Source organism: Chaetodon auriga, chromosome 3, assembly GCF_051107435.1.
Source record: "Chaetodon auriga isolate fChaAug3 chromosome 3, fChaAug3.hap1, whole genome shotgun sequence".
In the NCBI taxonomy this organism is placed as follows: Eukaryota; Metazoa; Chordata; class Actinopteri; order Chaetodontiformes; family Chaetodontidae; genus Chaetodon; species Chaetodon auriga.
Genome location: NC_135076.1, coordinates 2362358 through 2386745, shown reverse-complemented (window position 1 = coordinate 2386745; position 24388 = coordinate 2362358). Strand labels below are relative to the sequence as shown.

Below are 24388 nucleotides of genomic sequence, written 5' to 3'. Positions count from 1 at the left end.
AGGTAACTAAACCAGTGTTATGTGCCGAACTCTATTAAACAATCATAGCGTATTCTACATTGCAGAAAGCGAGGAGAAAAAAAAAATAGTGTGATGAAATGCATGTGGGTGTGAGCAGGTGGGATCTGTCAATTGTGCGTCTCTCACGCTCAATGTGTTTGACTTGAGAGTCTGCAAAGATAGTTGTATGTAGACAATATATATTCATAATAGGTTAGGCCACTTCCTCAAATATAATAAATACATCATAAGCTAATTATTTTTAATAGCTGTTTGAAGAGCAGGGAAAATAAATCGGTCTACAAGTGGCAAGTCAGGGACAAAAAGGTCGAGCTACGGCAAACAAAAATAATTTTAAAAAATAATAATAAATGAAAATTATCAAGTAGGCATGTTACTTAGGTAATAGGTTATAATGTCACTGTATTTTCCTTTTTTAGGCCTATAGTAGATGGACCCCCTGATACAGGTTTGCCCACCCTCTGGCCACCCCCTGTATAAAAGTCTAGTTCCACCACTGGAAAACATTGAGGTGTATTGATTGTGGGTTCAATGTAGAGAAAGACTGAAGGACCGGATGGAAGAGAGTGGACTATCAAAGATGTGTTGGAGAAGGGACAAACAATTACAGGTATGAAGGGTTCTCTAGAAATATTTACAGGAAACAGATTTCATGTTCAGGAACAGTACAGTGGGTGGCGACATGCACCTTCATGATTGGTTGTCGGCCGCCATTCAAGTAAATAAGAAGAAGAAGAACGTCCCACCGGTTGGTGGCGGTAAAGCACCATGTCGTCTTTTTTCAACAGCATTTAACCACAACATTGAAGGTGCAACAGCAAAGAAGACCGACCGACAGCTTCCCCTGTTTTGTATGGAGTCTGTCCTGTCAGTGGAGCACTAATGGCAGTGTTATGAACCACGTTATTAAATGCGACACACAAACGCTAGAAAATGCGCAATACTTTCCGCAAAGCAGAGCAGAGAAACCCAAAGGTGATGAGTTTGAAGCAAGTGTGTTTCCGAGCTGTACGGAAACATTTTGCTGCTGTGGGCACTGAGGCGGTTCTTGGTAAGTGGAAGGTGTTAACGTTAATGTGTCCATAAAATAACTTTCTCAGCCACGGAGAGCCGACAACGAAGAGTTCATTTCAACAGTCAAGGAAAACATGGTGCTACTGTTAGCTGATAGCAGAAGGCAGCATGTCAGCAGCGTTAGCGTCCACAGCCCGAAGTGGAGATAAAGCTACAGTCATTAAATGTCCTAAAATAGCACAACAAAAGACCATTCAAGAGGTGCTCTACTCAATTGTGAGTGACATGTAGAAACGAAGAATCTTGCAGTCTCATCTCATCTTCAACCGCTTATCAGGGGTCGGGTCGCGGGGGCAGCAACTTCAGCAGGGGACCCCAAACTTCCCTTTCCTTACTCTTGCAGTCTCATTTCTCATATCCAGGTGGTGTCATAACACCACCCGTTCATAGAAGCCACAGTGAGGGTTTGTCTGTTTCTGAGCATTATTAATTGTTGTGAGGGAGTTTGTGTTCAAAAATGTCCTAACCAGTGTTTCATAACATAGATCTTCCATCGCCTCTCATAAGGGATCTTCTTCCTCATCTCACTGTGTGTCAGCTCGATGAGCTCCAGCCTTCCCTCAACCAGAGAGGTGAGAGATGAAGTTGAAGTACAAAGATGGTGTTGTGTATTTGGGCTTTGTTTGTAGAGATGATTTCATTTTTTGTTCTCCTTTTCTCAGGAATATCAACTCTCTCTGGATGGCTTGGAGTCCTGCAGGATATGTGTGGACCAAACCATGTAGGTGAAATGTTGAAATAAATCACATGTATATCAACAGATCATCTGTCAAACCCAGACATGATATGTCTCCTGTGTTATGTTTCAGGTAATAGACCTGCACACAGAAGAGGAGGCCAAGCACAAAGTTATGAGAATGCTTTTTACTCTTGTATTCTATAGCTTTACGAACCCCTTTGTCAAACGAAACATCACCAATTTAAACACCCCATCGTTCCTGTTGGCTGCAGCTAAATGTATCAGACATTTCTTTCTCAGTACAAGCTTGCATAAGCGCCTTCAAGGCTTAACTGCTGAGGAGCAGCCTCTCCTGAACCTCCTAGAAAAGCGTATCAGGAGTGTTGGTGTATCGCAGTGCATTGATTTATCCAAGAGGAAGACACAAACCGCATTGTATGTTCTCCATCGCTTGCTAGATCACGGGGTGGCTAAAGAACTCGTCGTGCATGTGCAGTGTCCCATCGTGCTGGCCTGGCTCCTACATGGAAGGGGGTCTCAATATATACACCCTGAGCTGATGAACCTTATGCACAGCAAAAAGCCAAGCTGTTTTTCACAAGCTGCTTCAGCCGATGTAGACGGGGCCAGTTGTAGTCCAGGTCTGGAGGCCAGGACTTCAGAAGTTCAGGATGATGAAGTCACTCCTTGCAAACGCTCAAAGTTGGATTCTGTGTCTGCGGAGGAAGAGGAATCTCAAAAAGCAAACCTCACTGTGGACCCTCACGTTCTCTGCCAAACCTTCAGTCCATGTGATGGTCCCTCAGCAGTGGCTTGTCCATGGGGACAGATTGACTGTCTGGAGATCAGGCAGTGTGGATCTGACTCCCTGAGAGTGCTGAACTCTGCCCTGCCCACATTTTTCTGCCTTCGTTCTCTAACACTGCACAGCTTTTGTAAGTTTGCTCATTAATGTGACAGTAAGTTTGTGGGGGTGGTCATACATTCATTTTTACTAGCTTGCTGTTTCTTCTTCACTGTTGCACTGTTTTGGTTTATGGTGAGGCACTACTGCTTCGTTTCATATGTGACTTTAAACAGAGAAAACGTTTGTTTGCTCTTTGAACACTAATTCAATTTCAGATGTAAATCCTGGAGTTCATTCATATTCAATATATGCATTATATTGGATTAAATATTTTGTTGTTATTTACTGTACATGCCACCAAAGTATGAAGAGGAATGAAGGGACGTGGGCAGTCAGTGACCTCCCTCTGAATTTTGACATTTAACTGCAGCAAAATTCAAGGAAATGAATTTAAATCCATGGCATATGTAAAAAGTATGACTGTATGTAATCATTTGACAAACTGAAATCGGGGATTATTTCACCTTCAGAGAATAGTTATAACACTAGTGGATATGTTCGTTGTGTTGTGCGGGACTGATAGTTGTTATGTTTGTTTGTGTAGCGACCTTTAGGGACTCGGATGTGTTGGGCCTGGCCAGAGCCCTGAAGCAGCTGTCTGACAGCTCACACAGCTCCCTCACTGATCTGTGCATCAGCGTCCTGCCATACACTGGGCTGATGGAGTTCCTGCTGGACGCAAGCCCTAACTTGACATCCCTGCATGTGGAAATCCAAAATGTGTTGTGGGGACCACACCTCTCACTGCATCATCCCAGGACTGCTGAGTCAGACATGTCAGGTACTGTGAAGCTTATACCAAAGTAATGTGATGCTCGAAGTGATCAGGATTAATTATTGTACAGATTGGAAAACAAACCAAAGAAAAAAACTTGTTTGGAAGAGAAAACTAAGGCAAACTGTTAAAATTATTCCGCAAACTGCTCTTTGTAACCGTCTTTCATAGTTTACAGACAGAATGAAGCTTAAGTTACAGGAATGAGACCAAAGTTGTTTTAAACATAAACTGTCCTTTTAGACTTTGTCCAGAGTTCATCAATACAGCAGAATGAGCCTGAGTTGTCCTGAACAATACTGCATGAAGTAATTCTATAGCAGTGTTGTGTACAACCCCGATCCCAAAAAGTGGGGATCTTGTGTGAAACGTAAATAAAAACAAAATGCAGTCAGTAATAAACGAGCTGTGTTCCTGATTTAATGTGTTAACATCCTTTATTCAATCGTGTGTTCACAAAGTGGTGAACCTCGCTTATGAGTGACTGAGTCTTTTGAGGATTCCCCTTTCATATCCAATCATGATACTATCACCTGTCACCTGTGAACCTGTTTACCTGTGGAATGTTCCAAACTTTCCCAGTCTTTAGTTGCTTCTGTCCCAACTTGAAACATGTTGCTGCATCAAATTCAGAATAAGTGATATTTCCAAAAATCAATGAAGCTGATGAGGTGAAACATTAAATATATTGTCTTTGTGCTGTTTTCAATGGAGTATATGTCAAAAATGATTAGCAAGTTGTCACTTCTGTTTTGGTTATGTTTTACACAGTGTCCCAACTTTTTGGGAATCGGGGTTGTATTCAATCAACGTAATCAAGCTTCCCAACCTTTCTGCAGAGCTGCCTCTGGAGAAACTGACTGTCAAAGTAGCTGAGCTCCACACAGATCTGCAGTTCATCACATCTGTGCTGAAACGCTCTCCACATCTGACCTCATTTCACGTAGCCGGCATGAGGTTACCAACTGGCTCCTCTCAAAGCCAACTCCTCACCACTCTCTCAGGTAATGTGTCATGTAAGGGCTCACTGCAGTTTGAGTTCCGGGCCAGAGAGGATTGCAGGTCAAACAAAGTCAATAAAACAACTACAAATGAATGAATGAAGATGCAAAGAAACAATGTCTGAGAAAAGAAAAACGAGAAATGAAACTTGTTTTTATGAGAGAGGAACTCACAGAGGAACTGTTATATTGAACAGCTTGAAAAAAGTTCATGCTGAAGTGTGAGACAGGTGGTCTTCTTCAGTACTTTTTTTTTATTGTCAAATAATCCCCTTTGTGGACCAAAAACAGGATTGAAACTATCCTCCTTACAAGTATTGTGTGTGTATCCAAAGCCCAGTACAGTAGATCTTATTCCTCTGTGCCACAGAGCTCCACTGCTGCCTGTTAAAAACACATCAGTGGACACAGGGAGACATTCATTACCATGAAGACACACGCACATCACCCACACAAATGCACTGTTTCCTTTTGCTTGTTAATGTTTGTTAAAAGCTGCAATGTCCAGCTGTTACTGAGCCTTTTTTACAAATGAAAATATACTATATTTGTGAGTTGTGAGACTTGCATCTTTAGAGGGAACCAGTGGACTTTGAGGTGAGAGCCACAGACAGGGAGGGAAGAGAGTATTGAGACCGTTTTGGCCTTTTCACAGGATCCATTAAAATGAGAGTAACCTCTCACTGACTACTTGCTTTTGAGACACTGATACTGTCCACCCTGTTCACATGTAAACCAAATCCATAGCTCAACCACTGTGTTTTTTTAGGCAAGCACTGATATTGATATTTAATTTTAAAAATATCTCAAAACAATATATCAGCTGATAGTACTTCTTTTTAACAGAAACACAAAACATCATGATACTGATTGTTAAGAATTTTTTTGTGACAACATGCACATTAAGACATTTTACAGATTAGAAATGTACTTGTCAGTTCTCTCTGGAGGACAAACTGTGTAAGTGTTTCTAAATGACCTAAAACCTCGTGTAGCATTTTAGTACAACAGTTTCACAGATGCAAATATATCTGCAGTAGCCTAATGCCTGCCTGCCCAGACCTCAAAGTTATCCATTTTATCCAATTCAGTTCAAGCTGTAATCCAAGTGTTCTCTGATGTGTTGTCAGTAATTACATGTGGTCTCCTTTTAGAGTCAAATCACCTCTTGAGGAGCCTGAACTTGGAGGATATGAAGCTGTCTGATTGTCTCCCTGAGATCCTAAATCTACTGAAAGATTGCAAGTTGGAAGGTAAGAAAATGAGTATGACTCCTGACTGCAAGAGAGCCGTCAATGCAGACACCTTTTATTTGTCTTTTCTGGTATGTAAACTTGATACTCATGGGTACATTTAACATGAGAACAAAATGTCACATGGGGCTTTGCCCTTCGCTCTTCCTGCTAATCAAATGGATGCCTACACTCCAGTGCCAAATCACAGGACAATATAACATTTATGTAATGTTTTTTATACAGAGATTAGTCCATAATATAACTGCAGAGAGCACAAAGCCTCCGTTTGCATGCCTTCAGTCAGCAGAGGTGTGCACACAGCTCCAACATCACAAACCATCATGTATTTAATGTTCTGTATTCTGCAAGACATCTACACAGGTCAGCTGTTACACACGGATTCCAGGTTTATACTGTGCAGTTGTTTGTAATAAAGTAGCCTGTATGGATGAATGCTGCATCAGCTGTCAGGACATTTTTATTTAAGTAGTGAAATATCCAATGTCTCTTTGAGTCCCTTGCCCTCACTGATGGGCAGCTTATCGTACCATACACCAACTGGGTGATGGCTTCAGACTGGTGAGCATTACACTTTGTGTGTGTGTGCAAATTAACTTACAGACCAACATGTGTAACCAGTCAAAAATATTCTCAGTGGTTAACCAATTAACAGTTAAGCATTGACATCCCTACCCAGAACACTGAAAACCATCAGTTCCTGCATTTAAGTTATTGCTAGGCAGCTGGGTGATTACCTCATTTATCCCAAAGTAATTAAAATCTCTGGCCTTCTCCTCACTTAGATTAGGATGCTTTATGCTTACTAAAAAGTTGATTGCACTGACGTCTAGATGTCCTTTTGACTTATAGATGTTGTTATAAAAGCCAGCAAACCATTGGTTGCCTTGGCCTCTGTTCAAATATTGCCATTTTCTGATCAAATCTTGTGAATAGCCCATGATGCCTGTACTTTTCTAAGTTGCAATTTGTGAGGCCTGTCTGCAAATTTAAAAAGTTTTTGTTTAATTTGGTGAAGTAGTTTTCAGGGTTTGTGGGCATACTTTAGATTTACAGCTGTCTCTAATTCAGTAATAAGATATTTCACTTCCACCAAGTCTCCCAGTGCTCAGTAACATAGTCTCTGGCATGCAATAACATGGCAGTCTCTCACAGCATATCTGCTTGAGCAGATGTGAGCTTGTAGTGCTGTTTGCCTTTTTTTAGAATTTGTTTACACACACTTTTGAGGACATTACATAAACTTACAATTGTTACCCTAACCTTCAGCCAAGTCTTCACCCTAAAATACCCACGATGTGACTGTGTAGACAGATTTATGCCACCACAACATGAATAATAAAGGTCCACCCACACCCACACACACACACACACACACACACACCTTGTTTATCATTGCTGTTTTTTCTTTTTTGTTTTGCTGTTTCCTTGTTTGTTTTTTGGATTTTATGTTTTGTTTTTATTTTATTTTCAGTTTCCATTATTGGAATGTCTGAAAGAGAATGAAGTCCATATCTTGTAATTTGCTCTGAGTCCAGGCCAGAATGGAACGCCTTGCTCTTTTTCCTCTTCCTGTCTCAGAGCTGCACTTTAATGACTGCCGTCTTCTTGAGAAGTGGAACAACAAGGAGGAGAGTTTGCAGCATCTGGTGGCTGCTCTGAAGGCCGTGCCTTCCCTGCACACGCTCAGCCTGGCTCAGAATCGGCTAGGTAAGCACATCTTTCACACCTTTCCACGAACAAGATTCAGTTCACGGATACCTCAGTACTAATTCTTGTCCTAGACTCTGGGCTGACACTCAGCATCCTGCTGAGTAAGCAACATTAAGGTGTCTGTAGTTGCTAATCACTTCTCAAGCTCTCATTTTTACTCATGCTTATCATATTTATCCCTGACCATGACCTGAGCTGATAGTTGATGATCATCAAATGGAGAATGATGAATTATGTCAAGATCTTTATCCAATGAATTATAAGTGCATTTCATTATGACTCGTACGTGCTGTATGTACAGAGTTAGTGATGGTCAGTCCTCCTCTCTCCCCACTGTAAAAGATAAATCCACAGTCCTCATTCTCTTCTTCTGCTGCAGAAGCCTCATAAAAGCCATTTGTTATCACAAGGTTATTTTTGTTGCTTACCGTCTAAAGGGTCCCCGTCAGCTTCCACTGATGTGGTTGCTCGTCTTTTTGGGGTCCGTTGATTAATGTTGTCACTTTGATATGATACTAGCATAAAAACAAAACAATACTCGATTCCTCCCAGGTCCGAGTCCTAGTCTGCAAAATAGGATAGGTTTTTTCTTCTGTGATTAACAGCCTGCACAGTGCAGAACATTTGTAAAAATGTTAATAATGATTATCATTGTTATCTCACTATTCTAGTTAAGTACATAATGAAGTAATAACATTACTAAGAGTAATGTGGAGCAATGTGACCTAAAATGAATATCACCGTGTTTTCTTTTCTTTTTTTTTTTTTTTTTTTTTTACGGTGATGGTATTATACCACAGTCTTGCAAAAATAAAGGCATACTCCACTTAAAACAGGATTCTACCTCTCTTTCACTCGAACAGTGTAACAGTGGAGCATGTCCTAATAAACAAACAAACAAAAAATTTCAAAACAGATGTTTATTGGCTCCAAATAGGAATGATAAAAATTAGGGATGAGGAAAATTAGGTATCAGCCTACATCCACATAGAAGGAGTAACCCGCCCCATAATCTACCTTAATTAGTAAATGTAATGTGATTCATTGTCAGTCAGACAAAGGGAAGTAACCCAAAGTATGTTATATAAGTACAACAGCCAGTGTACCACAGGGAATGTCTATCAAGTACAAGCTGCAACAGACACACGCACTGATGCAGTACACAGTAGAGGAGGCTTTCCTGGAACAACAAAACCAGCTGAGCTTGTGTTGTATTATGAAGTTTAGAGATGATGTTAGGTGGGACAATATGTGTGTATGTGAGACGAGACAAAAAGTAACTTGGGAAAAAAGTTCACTTTCAAGCTACTACTCTGCTTATTATTTAATTGGCTTCAAATGAGGCTTACTGTTGACATAATTTGTCTTGACTGTGCCTTATGGCTCCAACATCTGGGGCTACAATAGATTGCACAGGCTCACATTAACCAGCAAAATACACACCGGAGCAACATAAAAATGGCAAAACTTACAGGTTCTAAGTCTGAGGTTAGTATTGATCCATCATTGAGCTTTAGTTTTAAGCAAACCCTGCTTTGTGTTGGCTCTCAAAGCATTCTGAAGTAAAATGATTAGCAAACACATATAGCTTAAGAGTTTTGTTGTTGTTGTTGTTGTTGTTGTTGTTGTTGTTGTTGTTGTTAATGCACTGAGTCACTTACTTCCTTGGATGGTGAGAGTCGATTAAGACTTCTGTCTTCATGTTGCTGGAGTGTTACAGCAAGGAAAATAGTAGTTAGCGGATGTAACTCCATTTTTTTTTAAACTTTTTCACAGTAATGACTTTATTCCAAAATCCATTTTGTCCCAGAACATGACACCCATGACAGTGATGAAACTGGTATACCAGCTGCACATTTTTATTGCTTTTAGTATTGTTTATTATTTTTTTTTATTGTTGCTTCACTTATAAGCACAATACAGTGGTTGAATAGCAGTGACAGGTCAGTTGCTGGCTGTTCTTTCATCTGCTTGCATACTGCTGCCCCCCTGTGCCTTTGCCTTCTGTCATGTGGTGGCTTCATTGTTGGAGAGAATGCAGTAACAGCCACAGGAAGAGCCACTATATCACCATATTAAGTAACAGTATTTCATTTTTTTGTTTGAAATTGGGTAGTGGTAGAATTGTATTTTATATAGGTTGATAAAATGATCTAGTTTGAGAGAGAGAGAGAGATTTCCAAGTTAGAAAATGACATTTTCATTTTGTCCTCTTTAGAGCACGTTGATATGGAAATGGAAATGCGATGGGGAGGGGTCACTGTTTCCCTTGTTGAATTTGACTTTTGTCCATTTGAGAGCAGGTTAATTCTTTGAAAATGAAATGTCTTATGTTATTGTCATTTTAATTTTAATGTGGTCACTGAACACCCCATGACTATTGGAAAATGCAAATGCAAGTTGAATTATCACATATTCATTTAAAATTTGACCTCCATATTTCAAACTGTGGTTGTTCCATCTCTGCTCTAAATCATACTGACTTTTGGCTCAGCAGTGTGCTGAGAGTATATCTTAAAACATTTTATCCATCCAATAAGAAATTCTACAAAATACTCTTATGCTGGGACCAGTCACAGCAAGTCATTTCATGATCACACGTGAGTTCATTGGTCATCTGGGAAGCAGGTGAAGCAACTGTCAATCATGACGTCAGGAGCGTGTGTGTGATGAAAAAACAAACAAGCTAAGAAAGATAAAACAGCTGTTGATGCGTTCCTGGGTGGCACAGAGAGGACAGTATGGGCAGCACACCTTTCTTCTGTTTCATTGTGCCACCTGACAGGAGCAACCTCAGCATCCCTCCTCATCCTCCTCTCAATGTTTACCTGAATGTGCTCTGGAGACAGCTCCTCATTGGTCAACCCTAAGGAACACGATGTGGGAAATGTCACACTAGGTGTGTCAAGACAAAACATTCTGACATGCTACACTTTTCGTCGGGATGTCGCAGATACTGCATGACAATCAGATAGCATGTCAAACTACACAGGTCGAGACGCCTGACTGTCGTTCGTAATCGGCCATGACGCTGATAATTCATCAGCTGCAACAAAGTCGTCTCAAAAGCAGATGAGGTTCATCATTAACCAGATTAAATCTTACATTGAGCTTGTCTTCACTCAACAGCAGATCAGCCCAACTGCAAAGAAAACACACTGCAGGACCAAATCTATCAAGTCCCCATCCCCTCTCAGCTCAGCCTGAGTTAAACTGGGTTTAATCCATGTGAAAGTGGTTATAAAAAAAAAAAGAAAAGTGGCCGTCATAGTTCCATAGAGAAAATATGACCAACGTTGCGGTTTCCCTCAGCTTGGCATTTTGGTTTTCCAGCTATTTGGCTGTTTTGTTCAGTCTCACTGCTCTCATCAGCCATGTTTCCTGCAGCAGCAGGCAGCTGTTCAGTCAAAACGCTGTGATAAACCCCAAACCGCCGACAGACACAGAGACCAGAATTATGAATTTCCCCTCACACTTAAGATTAGATCCTGGTGAAGATAAAAGTTATTCACAAAGCATCTTAGCACTGAAGAGAGCTCCTGGTGAAAGGTGAAGGTGAAAAACTGTTAGGAAGAGGAAGGAGGACTTTTAAGAGTTTCTTCAGCAGAGGAAAAAATGGTGGAATGAGAAAGAGGAGAAACAGCTCCAAACGCTGAACAACAGTGAGTTAAACACTACTGATGAGATCATGCAGGGATAATGTTTGTGGCTGATTTCATTAAAGATGAGTTCACATCTCCAACCCAAAGCTATAATGCTGTAATGTAGGAATGAGAGAAACTGGTGAAGGATGAGCCATTGTCTATTATCCCCAAGAGTGCATATTTTAAAATTATTTTTTGCACCTCCTCACTAAGGTAAAACTTTCTGGCTCTTTCTTGCTCTGACAATTCTCCTTAATCACTCCTAAGCTGGGACTTCTTGTTAGAAATGTTTAGGCTAACTTAGGAGTTCTCTGAGACTATTCTCAGAATGTTTGTGAATACAATATTACTTTAAGTTTTTCCCAGGAGTTGGAGCTAAATGGACTTCCACTCATCAGGTGGACAGAAGCAGCTAATGCTAATGTTGCTCTGCATAGCAGTATTTTTGTGTACAGTCTCAACAGAAAGGTGACTTGTGTTTGTATTATCTGTGTACAGTATCTCTAACTCATGCATAGTCTCAAAAGCAAATGTTTCCACTGTGTAAAGTAATGTGATGACCTGTATCAACAGCCAAGAATGTGTGTGTGCTGGCGGAGCTGTTCTCCGGAGGCTCAGCGAGCTCGGTGAAGCGACTGGACCTCAGGTAGGAGCTGCAGACAGCAGCAGGATGCTGCCTCACACTTTAGCACCTCTCTGGTATTCTGGAGTCTGGATGTAAATTGTACATTTCATTTCCAATTATTCTTCAGTAAATGACACAGAGTACTGTGCAAAGCATGAAGGAAAAAGAAAAAACTCACTACTCAGAAACTATATTGCATTGCCCCAATAAAGACTTCATTAGGAATCATTGGAATGAAAGTGCTTCCAAAAATTCCACTGGCCTGAAAACCTGTTTCGCATGTATCAAAATCCACTGTGAGCCATACTTCATCCTCCCACCATCCTTACATACTTTCCCAGCTGTCAGCAGCAGTCAGAGCCTGCAGCCATACTGTAGCCTACTGTAACATGTTGAGAATAACATTCTGTGTTGCTTGTTAGAACAGTCCTGCACTTTATCCTCAGTCACTATCGCATGCTTGAGTGTACTGTTGGCCCTTTTTTCACTTCAGTCCTCAGTGAATCGTTTGCATTTGTCTTTCAGCTCATTCTTAATGACTGTGCCACGCTGCATTTTACTAGTTTTTGTGTGTATGTGACTAGGATTCCTCTCTCGTCACTTCAAGTGAGAACTGAAATACAGTGACACTATTGCAGTGTCTTTTATGTTCACTACACTAGTGTCAGACTGCATAAAGGCGTTGTATGTGTCAGCTGTGGTAAAAAGTAATTACATTCACTCACATACTGTACTTGAGTGCAGTTTTGAAGCACTTTATAGTACCAGTATATTTCATAGGGAAGTATTACAGTTTTTACTTCATTTATTGTACAGTAATAGTTACTTTGCAGATTTTAGATTTTACGTATCAAATGAGTAGCTTGTAAGATATGATGCATTATTAAACGTTTGAGTACCAAACAGTATAGAAATGAGTTGGAAATTCACTCCATCTTGGTCACGTCCCATGTTCCTTACACGTTAAAGGACCAGTGACAATAAACCAATAATTAGATATCCTATTCTGCTTAATAAGTTCTTTTACTCTGTATACTTACAGTGTGTTTGGCTGATAGTGCTTCTGTGATTTTAGTTCAGTGACATTTTGAATGCAGGACCTTTACCCGTAACTTCCACCTGAATGTGTACCGTCAGGATGTTGTGTTTAACATTATATCATGATTTCCATGTGCTGCCTTTTGTCCTCAACAGTTCCAACTTCATTCAACCTTCTGAGCTGATGGAGTTCACTGAGAGATTGAAGAGACATCATCCCCCACACCAACTGACCCTTGACCTCAGGAAGAACCCAGGGGATCGAGACCCCGACACATGGAACGCTGCCATGAAGGGGCTACGTCCATTCTGTGTTCTACTATTTGAAGGATGGATATCCACTGACACAATGGCAGACCACATCAGCAATATGTGAGCATAGCTAGAGGAACAAGTTTCCAGATGTTAGCTGGAGGAGTGAAAAGTGGCTGTAAATAGTTAGTTAGTTAGTTAGTTAGTTAGGACTGTACTGAGTTTAATTTCAGTTCAGAAGATTCCACTGAGTTTTCAGTGCACACTTGCAGCATGAGTCACTTCTCCACTGCCCATTTGATGCAATATTGTTCTTAAGAGTTATTTTTGCAGCATGTCTAAATGCGCAGCTTCCATTCTGTCTGAATCGTGATCTATAGTGCACCATGTGAGTATGTGGCCATGCAGTGTGCTGAGCATACATATGGACAGCAGATAAGTGGATGACATTGTGCACGTTCTAATAACATTTACTGAAATTTAGATTTTTTGTTTATCATAATTACAATTATAGTAGAACAAACTATTTTGTAATTGGTTGTATGAGACATTTCATTAGTTCTTTCTTAAATTTAATGTTTAATATGTTCTTTGTGAATCTGTATCTGAGTGTACAGTGACACAGCTGGAAAGTAAAAGAGCATCACATGTTTACATTTGAATCATTTATTAAACCAACATCCGTTACACTTCCAGAGTCTTCCCTCGGACTGAGTGTGAGTGACAGTGGACATTAACATACAACTGAAAAACCTGGAGGATTGACGTCAAGGTGAAGAGTAGCTTCACAGCTGCTCTCTCACACCTGTTCAGTGACATTTTCTTTACATTAGACGAACAGCATCGACACCGACTACCAATTCATCATTAGTAGGAACCAAGTAGAAAAAACAATCAGAAAAATTGATTTAAAAGAGTTTAATCTTTTTCTTAGTGTTTTTTTTTAAAGCTAAATAATGTAACGCTTACTTTCTGTAAATTCAGTTTGTTTTCCTTGTATATTTTCATATTTTAGTAAATTCAAGTCAAAGAGAGTGAAGACCCTATGTCTGCATGCTAACTGGTTGATTTGTTGGGTCTGTCTACAACCATCTCTTACATAAAACAAAGACACTCTCACAAACACACACAACATACACACTCGTACACACTGCCGCAACATTTCAGCCTGGCCTGGCATCTCATTTACTAATTAGTGTAACAGGAAATAAAATTGAACATTTGGCTATATTCATACGTCACAAAGAAGTCAGTTGTTAAATGAAGGACAAGTTTGTTCTGAGTGATTTTAAGTGACATTTGTCCACTTGCCAAGAAGCTTAACGTATTGACTGTTGCAGATGGCACAGGACGTTATGTTCAGTGTCTCAGAGGATGGGAAGAAGATTGGACCCTCATACACTTACAATACTTCCAAGTGTAGTTCATACATTGTATGTTGCTAGTCACCCATTCATATACTGATCACCTGGGTTTCGTGTAGAATTAGAACAGGTGGGTGCAGCCACTGGAAGTAAACACTGTTATCTCTTTTTGTTCGACTCCCTGTGTCTCGTCCTTCTATGTGATAGCAAGATATTCAGCGTGCTCATTTTCAGCCTGTGTGGCCGTTCAGAACTGGTAAAAACACTTAGCCTTGAGGCACGTTAAGATGACCTTTATTTTGAACTTCAGTCAGCAAACAAGTACATTTCCCTAAAAATGGGGAGTGTTCATTCAATGTCTGAAGAAGAGAGGGTCGTACTCAGCAATGCATTGTTTAATCAGTCCACTCGCTCATCTGTCTGGCTGAGCGAGTGGGCTGATTAAACGATGCATTGCTGAGTACGACCCTCTCTTTAGACATGGACAGAGATATTTAGGATGACGCACCATCTGGTCAGAGTGCATGTCAAACTTTCACTTGCCTGAATCCGGCAAATGCTTGCTAACTTTTTCATGTGAAGACAAAAGGAAATCCCACTGATCATCTCATGGGTCTTTTTGTGTAGATTACGTAGTAGATTAGATGAATATAGTTAAGCATCAGTTAAATTCTCACATGTAGTATTGCCACACTATCCAATTTGCTGCTAAAAAATGTTTTGAGATGACTGGTTAGACTCTTCACACCACCTTTGAAACAGTCACAGCCCTGTGCTGATTACCAGTAAGACGTTAATGTTCATGTCTTTGTTGCATTCAGCCGCCTGTTTGAGCATAAGAACGGGTGGTTGACCTCAGGTGGTCATATTATAGATTCCAACGACCTGTCTCTCTCTCAGACTGTGTGCTGCATGGAGCTGTGATACATGGTGATGCAGCTACTGTACAATGATGGCTGACTTCTGCAGCCTCTACTCTCAATGATGCATCAAAGAACCTTTTTTTGGTTTGCCCGGTCCAAAAGTCAAACTTTTCCTCCAAACAAATCACTTCTTTTCTGAGTATGAATCAGACCTACACATTACAGATGTCGGGGCTTGAAAACACTTTCTGGTACTTGAATACATGTTAAGAGATTAAATTGCCACTTTTGACCTCTATCATTGTGAGGAAAATTTACACTTTTAACAAGACTTAAAAAAGAAAAGAAAAATCGCACAACCCCCACCCTGTTACATTAACTTCCACAGCAATTTTCCACTGTTACACATGGTGCTTTTTCCTCTTGTTTCTCTATATACTTATTTTTACATAGTCTGTACAGTGTCAATGTACACATTATCTATGTGGAGCGTGTATGTCAGAGTGAGTGAGATGCACGTCACACACACAGTGACACTCATCACAGTCTCTTCATAAAGAAAAAGGTTCATTTGGGCCTGGACCTATAAGGTGGAAGTTAGTGTATTTCCAGGATGGGCCGTGTGTAGGTCTCCATGGAGCATTCACAATCATCCTTTCAGTTGTGTGACAAAAAAAATGCCCAAATGAGTCAAACTGATAACAGCAGGATTTACACGGTTGTACGTATGTGACCTACCGTATTGAAACTATACTCAATCGCACATCCATGCAGCCATACACATACAAACACGCATGTGCCGTAACAAAAACACACACACTGGAGCCCACAGTACAATATTTCGAGAAGGCATTAAGGAAATCTCAAATAAATATCAATAAATTAAATCATATAAAAAGAATGGGTTAAAAACAAATTCTGCTAAATACAGCAAAAATCTCAAATGAATACAATAAACAGTACTTTCTTTTAGACAAAGACCATACAGATGCAAGAGACGGGAACATTTTGTAAACAAAGACAGATAAGCACATGGGTAGACACATTCACAATTCATTAGTGAGCAGAAAGGCCTGGTGGGGCTCAGTGGTGGGTCAGGTGGGATAGGAGGGTGGGGTTGTGGGGTTCTGTGGGAGAACTGGCACTTCTCAAATCTCTCTCAGGAAGCATGAGCATGCTGTGCTGTGTTTAAACATCATGGATGGGACCTTATTGGCAGTGCTGCGATCATCCACACTACTGTATCTGCTGCCCATGGGCTCAGGCAGGTGAGAAGACAGACGTGACCAAATTACATTAAGATTACCTGACGCTAAAGATTGTTGTGAGATCAGTTTACATGTTAAAACCACGGATAGGCAAACACGTGTCATGAGCCAAGGCCAGGGTCAGTAAGTCAGTCAGGAGGAACATGACTGCCCACACGTGTTAAGTGATTAGAATATGGACACCAAAATCCCCTTTACTGTAGATCACTGACTCCAGTGCTGCACACGAATCAACTACAGTAAAAAAAACACACTGTTGTTCAATTTAGTACACTGAAGAGTTTGTCTGCTACAGTGATGATAGCTAGCATCCGCAAATGTTGCCAAAAATTTAGGTTTGTCCGCATCATTAAGTCAGTTTGACGACCTTATGACTCGACTCTATTTGTGTTACTGTGGCACGCTTTTTGCATCCACCGTTAGCCAATAATTGCCATTTGCGGCTGGTGGCAGCTGTTCAGCAAACTCCAGACTGGCTCATTGTTAGCATAGTGCAGACTGATAACAGAGTAATGCTGCATCTACGCTAAACATGGCTGAATGGAAAGAGCGCAGGGAAACCTCCCATCATTGTTATTTAGAGGCATTCGCACATTATTCAAGTCAATCTCATTGTTATCCATGCAGTTTGTTAACAAGTGTATAGCTAGTTCATTTTTAATTTGCTGTACTGATGTATTGTGTTAATACACAATACATAGTCTTGTGTTCATAGTGGAGTTTATGTAGATGCAATTGTCAGTTTTAATGACACTTCTGAAGTTCTTCTTGCCAAGTGCGAGATACTGATTTAAAATTAGCAGAGACAAGTGAGTTTTTCCTCAAATGACACTGAACACTTGAAGACAGTGTACTGCAGTTTTTATGATTAAGTTTGAGCACTGGACTTGCAAACATTACGTTTCAGTACTGAGACTGCTGCCAATCAGTGTGGTGTATGCTGAACTGTCTGCATGGAGACTGTAAACAGAACAGTGTATAGATGTTTCCAAAGTCTTCATTTTGTTGTATGTACTAATATTAAGGAGAGTACTACATACAGTTTAAAATGTAGTATGTAAAAGGTGTTAGTGTGCCTCTAACGTTTATGGACCTATGATCGGGGTTTCTGCAGGGTTCACCAAGTTCATCCTTTTAAGCTCCTCTTAATATCACACAGAATGCAATTTAAAACCAGTTTCATGACCATTATGGCCAAAGTATGGAAATATGCTAGAAAAACAATAGCGCCTTGAATTTATTCATTGTTATATCAACTGTTTGTCACCATTTCCCAGCAATTTTCTTTTAAGTAAAAGAACGGATGAATTAACCAGTGAAGTACGTGGTGATACTTTATATTTTGGCACACATATTCATCATTAATTAGATTGTTTACATGCATATTAGTAGCATATTGGATCAATATTAGTCATCGCAATGGACTTATTAATGCCTCATTCTGGGGATTAGTGTTTTTAAGGCTCAACAACTTCCTTACTTACTATCAATAAGCAGTTAATAAATTAATGGCCAAGAAGTTATAGATTATGGTCATGCAGAATAAATCAAAATATGTGCCTTATAATAACTAAAAAAGAGCCAATATGCTACTAATATGCATTCTAATAAGCAACCAGTTAATGTTAAACATGTGTACCTCAAAATAAATAGTTACCAAAAATGTTCCCATTAAGAGACAACACATTTCTGAGCTACTGCAGCTAGCAGTGCCTGCTCTTTGTGTGATGCTGCTGACAGAAACTCTGCAACAAAGGATTGGACAGCGTCCTGCAGCACAATCCACTGCTGCAGTGTCTTCAGAGAGCCAGCAATCAGCTCCACAAAGACTTTATACCAAACATTACTGTCCAGAGCAGGCAAGAGAAAAAAGACCTTTGCACGAGACTACAATACATTTCTGTAAACTAAATTTGAAACTTGTGTTTATCTTCTAAGGTTTGTTTTTTTAAATAACTTTTCAAGACCTGCAGATACCCTGAATAATGTCACTTGTGGTTCTGACACAGTGAAGGACGAGTGACAACCCACTTTGATTGAAAAAAAAAAAAAAAAAAAAAAAAAAAGGAGTTTAGTGTCCAAGTTCACCTCACTTCACAGCTAAGTGGCCAAAAGAGGCCCAGAGGAGAAAGGTCTGCACACTGTTAGGCTCCAGATGAATACTTGATTTCTCTTTCAGAGGCCATGTTTCCATCAATAAGATCTTAATAAGAGTCAACGAAAACAGGCATTTCCTGTAGAGGCAATAATCAATTCAAATCACCACCACATGTTGGTCAGCAAGGAGCAGGGACAAACAAACACCACAAGATGGCGATCACAGTTTTTCTGTTTTTTGTTTTTCTCTATTAGAAAGTCATTTTTACCTGTTGGGGTGTGATACAGTTCCTCCCTCTGAATGAAATTTGTTATCCATCATTGATAAGATGTGTACATTTCCTTTCTCTCCCACACAGACCTTTGTCTTGGGTTGTCTTGGGAGTTTTGTGATTAGCCGAACCCGATCCGCCTGCCTGTTTACGTTTTTCTAATCCTCTGTGTCATCTCTTTGGAAATGAATGGATAACTTGACACTTGTCTTTTTTTCCAGCTTCTTGTTCACGTCTGTGTTTTCAGGTGCTGTCATATTAGCGTTGTATTTTGAAAAAAGATTTTCTGACATTGTATTTTGATCGCCATCTTGTGGCATTTGTTTGTCCCTGCTGCTTGCTGACCAGCATGAGTTGATTTGTGCCTCTACATGAAACGCCTGTTTTGTCTTTGACTCTTGTGTGAGGAAGAATCTTGTACATCAAAATGTTGCCTCTAAAAGAGAATGAACCTTTTTCTTTGGAACTTAACACTGTACAGGCCTTTCTTCTTGCGCCCTGCAGTGATTTTATATATTTATTTTTCATCTTGCACATGAATATTTTTGCCTGGATGTGCGCACACTTGGTCCCTCTTCCTAAATGGTCCAAAGAGCAATGATCTTATCCGTGTCTTCCTTTACAGCTACACTTGCTTAAAGTCAGGTTGCTGGCAGGCAACATTTGACTAATAGAATGAAGTTGTGATTTCACCCAAATGTTTTGTGTCATGGTTTCTGACGCATTGAGACAGCACAAGTTTGCCGTCTCGAGGCAGATCACAAATGAAGGAGTGAAGAGCCTCTGTATTGAGTTCTCAGCTCCAAGTTGTGGCAGTGTAAAACATGGATCTTTTGCTGCCAGTCAAAACAATGTTGGACACAGCGTCACCATACCACGAGGTGTCTGAGGCGGAAATCCTGCAGGATCGATCTGATAAAGTACTGATGCAATGGTGCAGTTAGGTTTCATATCTTGTGAAGATCTGGTAGCAAGTGTATGTGTGAGAGAGTTTAACACCTGTGGGAGAATGTGTGTGTAATATATGTTTGAATGAATGCATCATTCATCCCAGTGATAATTCTTGCTTTGCATTAGATGGTATTGTACACTGCAGAGGGTGGAATCCTGGGACAAGACTGGTGTGTGTGTGTGTGTGTGTGTGTGTGTGTGTGTGTGTGTGTGTGTGTGTGATGTGTATATGACTGGGTATGTGTGCTTAAGCAGGGGAAAACAACGAGACAAATCAGTTCATATAAAGATTTAAAATGAACCCTTGAGGTCCTGAACTCTGAGTGTGCCAGTGAAACTAACATATGAATCCAACAAAATGATGAGATCCCTGCTAATTCCATCATACTGTATGTGTATACTGTATTAATGTATGTGAAGGCACACACAGTACTGTTATATGAAAACCTTGGAGCTCCAATACTGGTGTTTTCTTTATGTAAATGTCAGTTAAAGGACTACATCTACAGAAATAGAAAAAAACAGCTGGTTCAACTCAAAATGTACACCGAACAAACTCAAAACAAGGCAGTTTTTGTTAGTTCCAGAAAAGTTAACATGTTGGAGAGGCAAGGTGTTCACCCAGCAGCAAGAGTGTGTATGTATAATGTTCCTGTGCTGGGGGAGTGTGAGGGCCTGTCATGGAGGGGGTTAAAGGGCACATAGGGGAGGCTAGGGATAAATATGTGTGTGTGTGTGTGTGTGTGTGTGTGTGTGTGTGTGTGGTGGGGGGGCTATAGGATTCCATCCATGAAGCTTGTGTCCAGCCGCTGGATGAGCACCCGGATGAAGGACATCTCCTTACGGGTGTTCTCAAAGATCACCCTGGGGTCGTCAGACTGGCAGCGCAGACAGTTGGGTGCCATGACCATGGCCAGGTTGTTCACATCCATCTTGGTGATGGTGACATTGGCCGGCTGGGCAAATACCTGCACATACAACATATAGAAGAATATGCTAAAGGTTGCCTGAAGTCTATCTGAGGTAATGTTCAAGCTACCACCAAAGGAAAAAAACATGGTTTTGCATATGTCAATGCTAGATACTTGATCTGTGGCTACCATGCACCTGTCTCTTTAAGAACTGTCACAGCTGTGAGATACTGCTACTGGTGGCATGGCAAAAACCACAGCTGAAAGACTATGCCAGTGATATATATACAAAATATATATATAAAATATATACAAAAACTCCCAAAACATATTTCCCATTTCCTTCTGTCTACATTGTCAAAACAGACCATTTGGTTCTACTCGTTCAGATTTTGAGATTTCTGCATCCACCGCAGTGCAATTCAGTGGAATTTAGTTTGTGCTTTACATTTAAAAAGTCAACAGCTACAGCCGCTAACAGAGGAGGCAATCAGCCATTACACAGCTGTATTAGTGAGTGAGATGTTAGTGTCGGGCTGTGACCTGGCTTTAAAGGATTACATTTGCTTTTGGATTTAGTGTAGGTTGTGGGAGACTGTGTGTGTGCGTGTGTGTATCACCTGTAGAAAGCGGATGAGGTAGCAGAGCACCAGTTTGTTGATGTGTGGCAGACCCAGCACCACATTGACAGCTGCCTCTGGGTTGTCATAGTGATTAATACACTCCTCATAAAACTCATGAGGGATCAGTGGCTCCTCTAGTTCCCGGTACCAGAGCTTCAGCAGAGACGCTGGGGACACGGAGACAAAGACAGGGTGAGCTCATTAGAACAGTTGCTCTGCTCAGACTGCATGTGCATCATCTTGTTTGTGCTTTAGTTAGTTTGTGCAGGACTGAGTGAGTGAGTTAAATCACCTCACGTCCACGGCACCAACATCCTGTACATGACAGCAGTGAATTCATTTGTGTTAAGCAGTATTTTCTGTGTGTGTGTGTGTGTGTGTGTGTGTTTACCTGGGATGTGTGGGTCTTCGAGTCCTGTGGGGATTTTCCATTGATCCACTTGCAGCTTGAGGGCATTGACTTCATCTATGTCCCCTGGTACCCTGCAGGTCAAAGGTCACAGGCTGGTTACACTGGCCCTAGTTTTTCCAGGCTCACTCTCATCTCTATTTCTTTGTGCCCTGGTTTCTATATAGTTGTTGTGCATAAACCTAAAATCCTGCGAAGAGCTGGACAGCAAAGGTTAAAATGGAGAGAACTGAAGCTGAGTGGTTCAGTTCTAATGAATATTTTTATCATAATGCGGCAATGTGAAAGGTGTCCCTTACAGTGATAAACCTGGAGAGAATTATCAGCTGAAGCTCCTTATAGTGAGTTTCAGCTCATTCTTTAGCCGTCACACCCACAACTATTCTGTTTTGGTTCACTCTCACTGCTCCCATAGCCAAGTGTTCTGCTGTACATCAGTGTATGGACCACTGGAGGCACCAATCAAACCTTGGACAGTTAGTTTACAGAACTGCCTTACAAGCCCTGGGCTGACAGGAGTCATCAGTGTTTTAGATGTTGTCTAACTGGCTTTTGTCTTCCATATCATGTTTCCTTTATATTGCTTGTGTGTGGCTACACAATTTAACACCAAAAACAACAAAAACTACAATTCAGAAAGCATGAATGCAGATGACCATTTCTTCTAACAACACAATGTGCAGCCACAGTAATAATCAGACCAGCACTCCCTCTCTGTAATCACAACTGTATGGATGAAACTGTTAAAATGCTTTCCAGACAGTATGTGGTCAAAAAGAAATTACATTACAACTAAACTTCTTGTCATTCCATGCTTGTGCACTGCTGGACAATATGAAAGAGCCAGCAGAACTCTACCATGAGGAAAATGAAGAGAGATTTATTAGTGGATCAAAGGTGAGCATCCCTCACATTCATGATGGTCATTAATTAAAGCTTCAACAACAGAATACGTTTTGATGCCACCTGTGAAAAAAACAGAAAACACTCCACCTCCTTCATATCATTACTCTCCAACATTACTTTCCCTTGTGCTTCCTTCTCTCACTCACCTGAAGATGCCTTCTGTCTGGTCTCCATTGAGACCCAGAACCTCTTCAGAAAGGCGAGTCTGCACCCAGGGCAGCTGGCTGTCTGGATACCGCTCCTTCTGCAGCGCCATCACTTCCTCCAAAGAGGAGCCGAACATGGAGGGACTGAAGATGGCATTCCTGGCATGCTGGATCTCCTCCAGACAGGGCTTCTGCAGACCCTGGAGAGACACACACATCACACACACACAACTGTATTTCCAAAATTCGTGGGGACATTACATAGACTTCCATTCATTTCCTAGAGACTTACCCTAACCATAACCACTACTTGCCTAACCCTGATCCTAGTCATAACCTTAACCTGAACTCAAGTCTTCATCCTGAAATATAAAGAGTTACATTATGCGGACAGTCCATAAAGAAGGCGAGTCCCTACAATGTGACTGTGTAAACAGATTTATGTCCCCACATCATGAGTAACACATGGCCAGACACACACACACAGACAACTGAGTTAATATTAGTACAGCAGGGCAGATGAAGGGCAGCTTGAGTATTTGAAAGGTGTGGGTCAGAAATCAGTGGGAAGAGACGACACTTGAATGTTCTGCTGTCAGTGTGAAAGGCATCGGTCCAGCCACAGGACACACAGCTCATTAATGTGCTGTTAGCAGGTTAATACCAGACAAGCGCCTCCGAGTCCTAAAAGTGACAAATGATCTCTGTCAGTGGCCTACTGAGATTCTGGCACTACATTCTACATGGGCACTGAGCCAAGCTGCTGCCTGCCAACACACTCATACACACACACACACAAAAATACACATACACTCACATGTGACATGTAATGCCAAACTATGGACATTAACGTGCATCATGTGCAACAGGCTCCATTCTTCTGGTTTCAGGCTTTCCACCATATGTTGGGACCTGGCTGCTTTCATTCAACCACAAAAGCATTGGGAAGGTGGTGAGGCCTAAAATATCAGCACTGTGTAGCTCAGCAGGTCTGGCCTTGTTCTGTCATAAGCCAGAGCAGATGCCTGAAGGTGCGACTCTTTCCAATTTGTTTGGAGTGTCTGCAAAAGTCCAAATTTGCAAAATGATTTCATGTCCATGTGCTTCATTTTCAGCAACTACAGCAATCTTTCCAAAGGTTGCTTACAGGTTGTAGACCATGAAACACAGCAAAAATGTTCGAGAGAGAGAACTGGAACAAGATCTGTGTTGCTGAATAATATTCCATTATCCTCCTCACTGCATGCAGGAGACTGCAAAGGTGTAAATAGGAAATGTATATTTGCATGTTTTAACACAGTCACACCTCAAACAAGTCAGGAACAATGGATATATGAACACATCAGCAGTTTGGGCTTCAGCATCTTGTCAACACCTCGACATGGAGGCTGGAGGAACCAGGGACTGAGCCCCTGACCTTCTGATTGGTGGACAACCTGCTCTACTTCCTGAGCCAAAGTTGCGCCTACTTTTAAAGGAGAATTCTCTTGATATTCTATATTTCTCAAACCAACAATAAACAAGTATTATGTGTATCAAAGCCTGATATAATGTATTCCTCTGTGTCACAGAGCCGTTTAAATCTATATATTTGTT

At 40.9% G+C, this 24388-nt stretch overlaps 2 protein-coding genes across 2 annotated transcripts in view; one reads left to right on the top strand and one right to left on the bottom strand.

The window, feature by feature from the left end:
• Positions 1 to 807: 807 nt before the first annotated feature.
• Positions 808 to 13671, top strand: lrrc41 (leucine rich repeat containing 41). The gene is made up of 10 exons (XM_076722962.1): positions 808 to 1072; positions 1581 to 1667; positions 1758 to 1816; positions 1905 to 2709; positions 3226 to 3462; positions 4296 to 4460; positions 5612 to 5710; positions 7292 to 7420; positions 11641 to 11713; positions 12887 to 13671. Exons 1-10 carry the CDS (start codon positions 955 to 957, stop codon positions 13104 to 13106), a joined length of 1992 nt encoding a protein of 663 aa, XP_076579077.1. The 5' UTR covers positions 808 to 954; the 3' UTR covers positions 13107 to 13671.
• A 2766-nt stretch (positions 13672 to 16437) lies between these two features.
• arhgap39 (Rho GTPase activating protein 39) overlaps positions 16438 to 24388 on the bottom strand; it is a 106696-nt gene continuing 98745 nt past the window's right edge. Inside the window, exons 8-11 of the mRNA XM_076722961.1 lie at positions 22793 to 22992; positions 21723 to 21814; positions 21329 to 21498; positions 16438 to 20765 (exon numbers count right to left, since the gene is read on the bottom strand). Of these exons, the coding sequence (XP_076579076.1) occupies positions 20571 to 20765; positions 21329 to 21498; positions 21723 to 21814; positions 22793 to 22992 (657 nt within the window). The 3' untranslated portion in view covers positions 16438 to 20570. The remainder of the gene's footprint in view (positions 20766 to 21328; positions 21499 to 21722; positions 21815 to 22792; positions 22993 to 24388) is intronic.

Bases quoted from the DNA above. Each gene is read 5' to 3' on its own strand.
- lrrc41 (XM_076722962.1), top strand. From the start codon at position 955: ATGCGCAATACTTTCCGCAAAGCAGAGCAGAGAAACCCAAAGGTGATG. The intron at 1,073-1,580 runs GTAAGTGGAAGG...TTCATAACATAG, and splicing joins GGGCACTGAGGCGGTTCTTG to ATCTTCCATCGCCTCTCATA. The intron at 1,817-1,904 runs GTAGGTGAAATG...GTTATGTTTCAG, and splicing joins ATATGTGTGGACCAAACCAT to GTAATAGACCTGCACACAGA.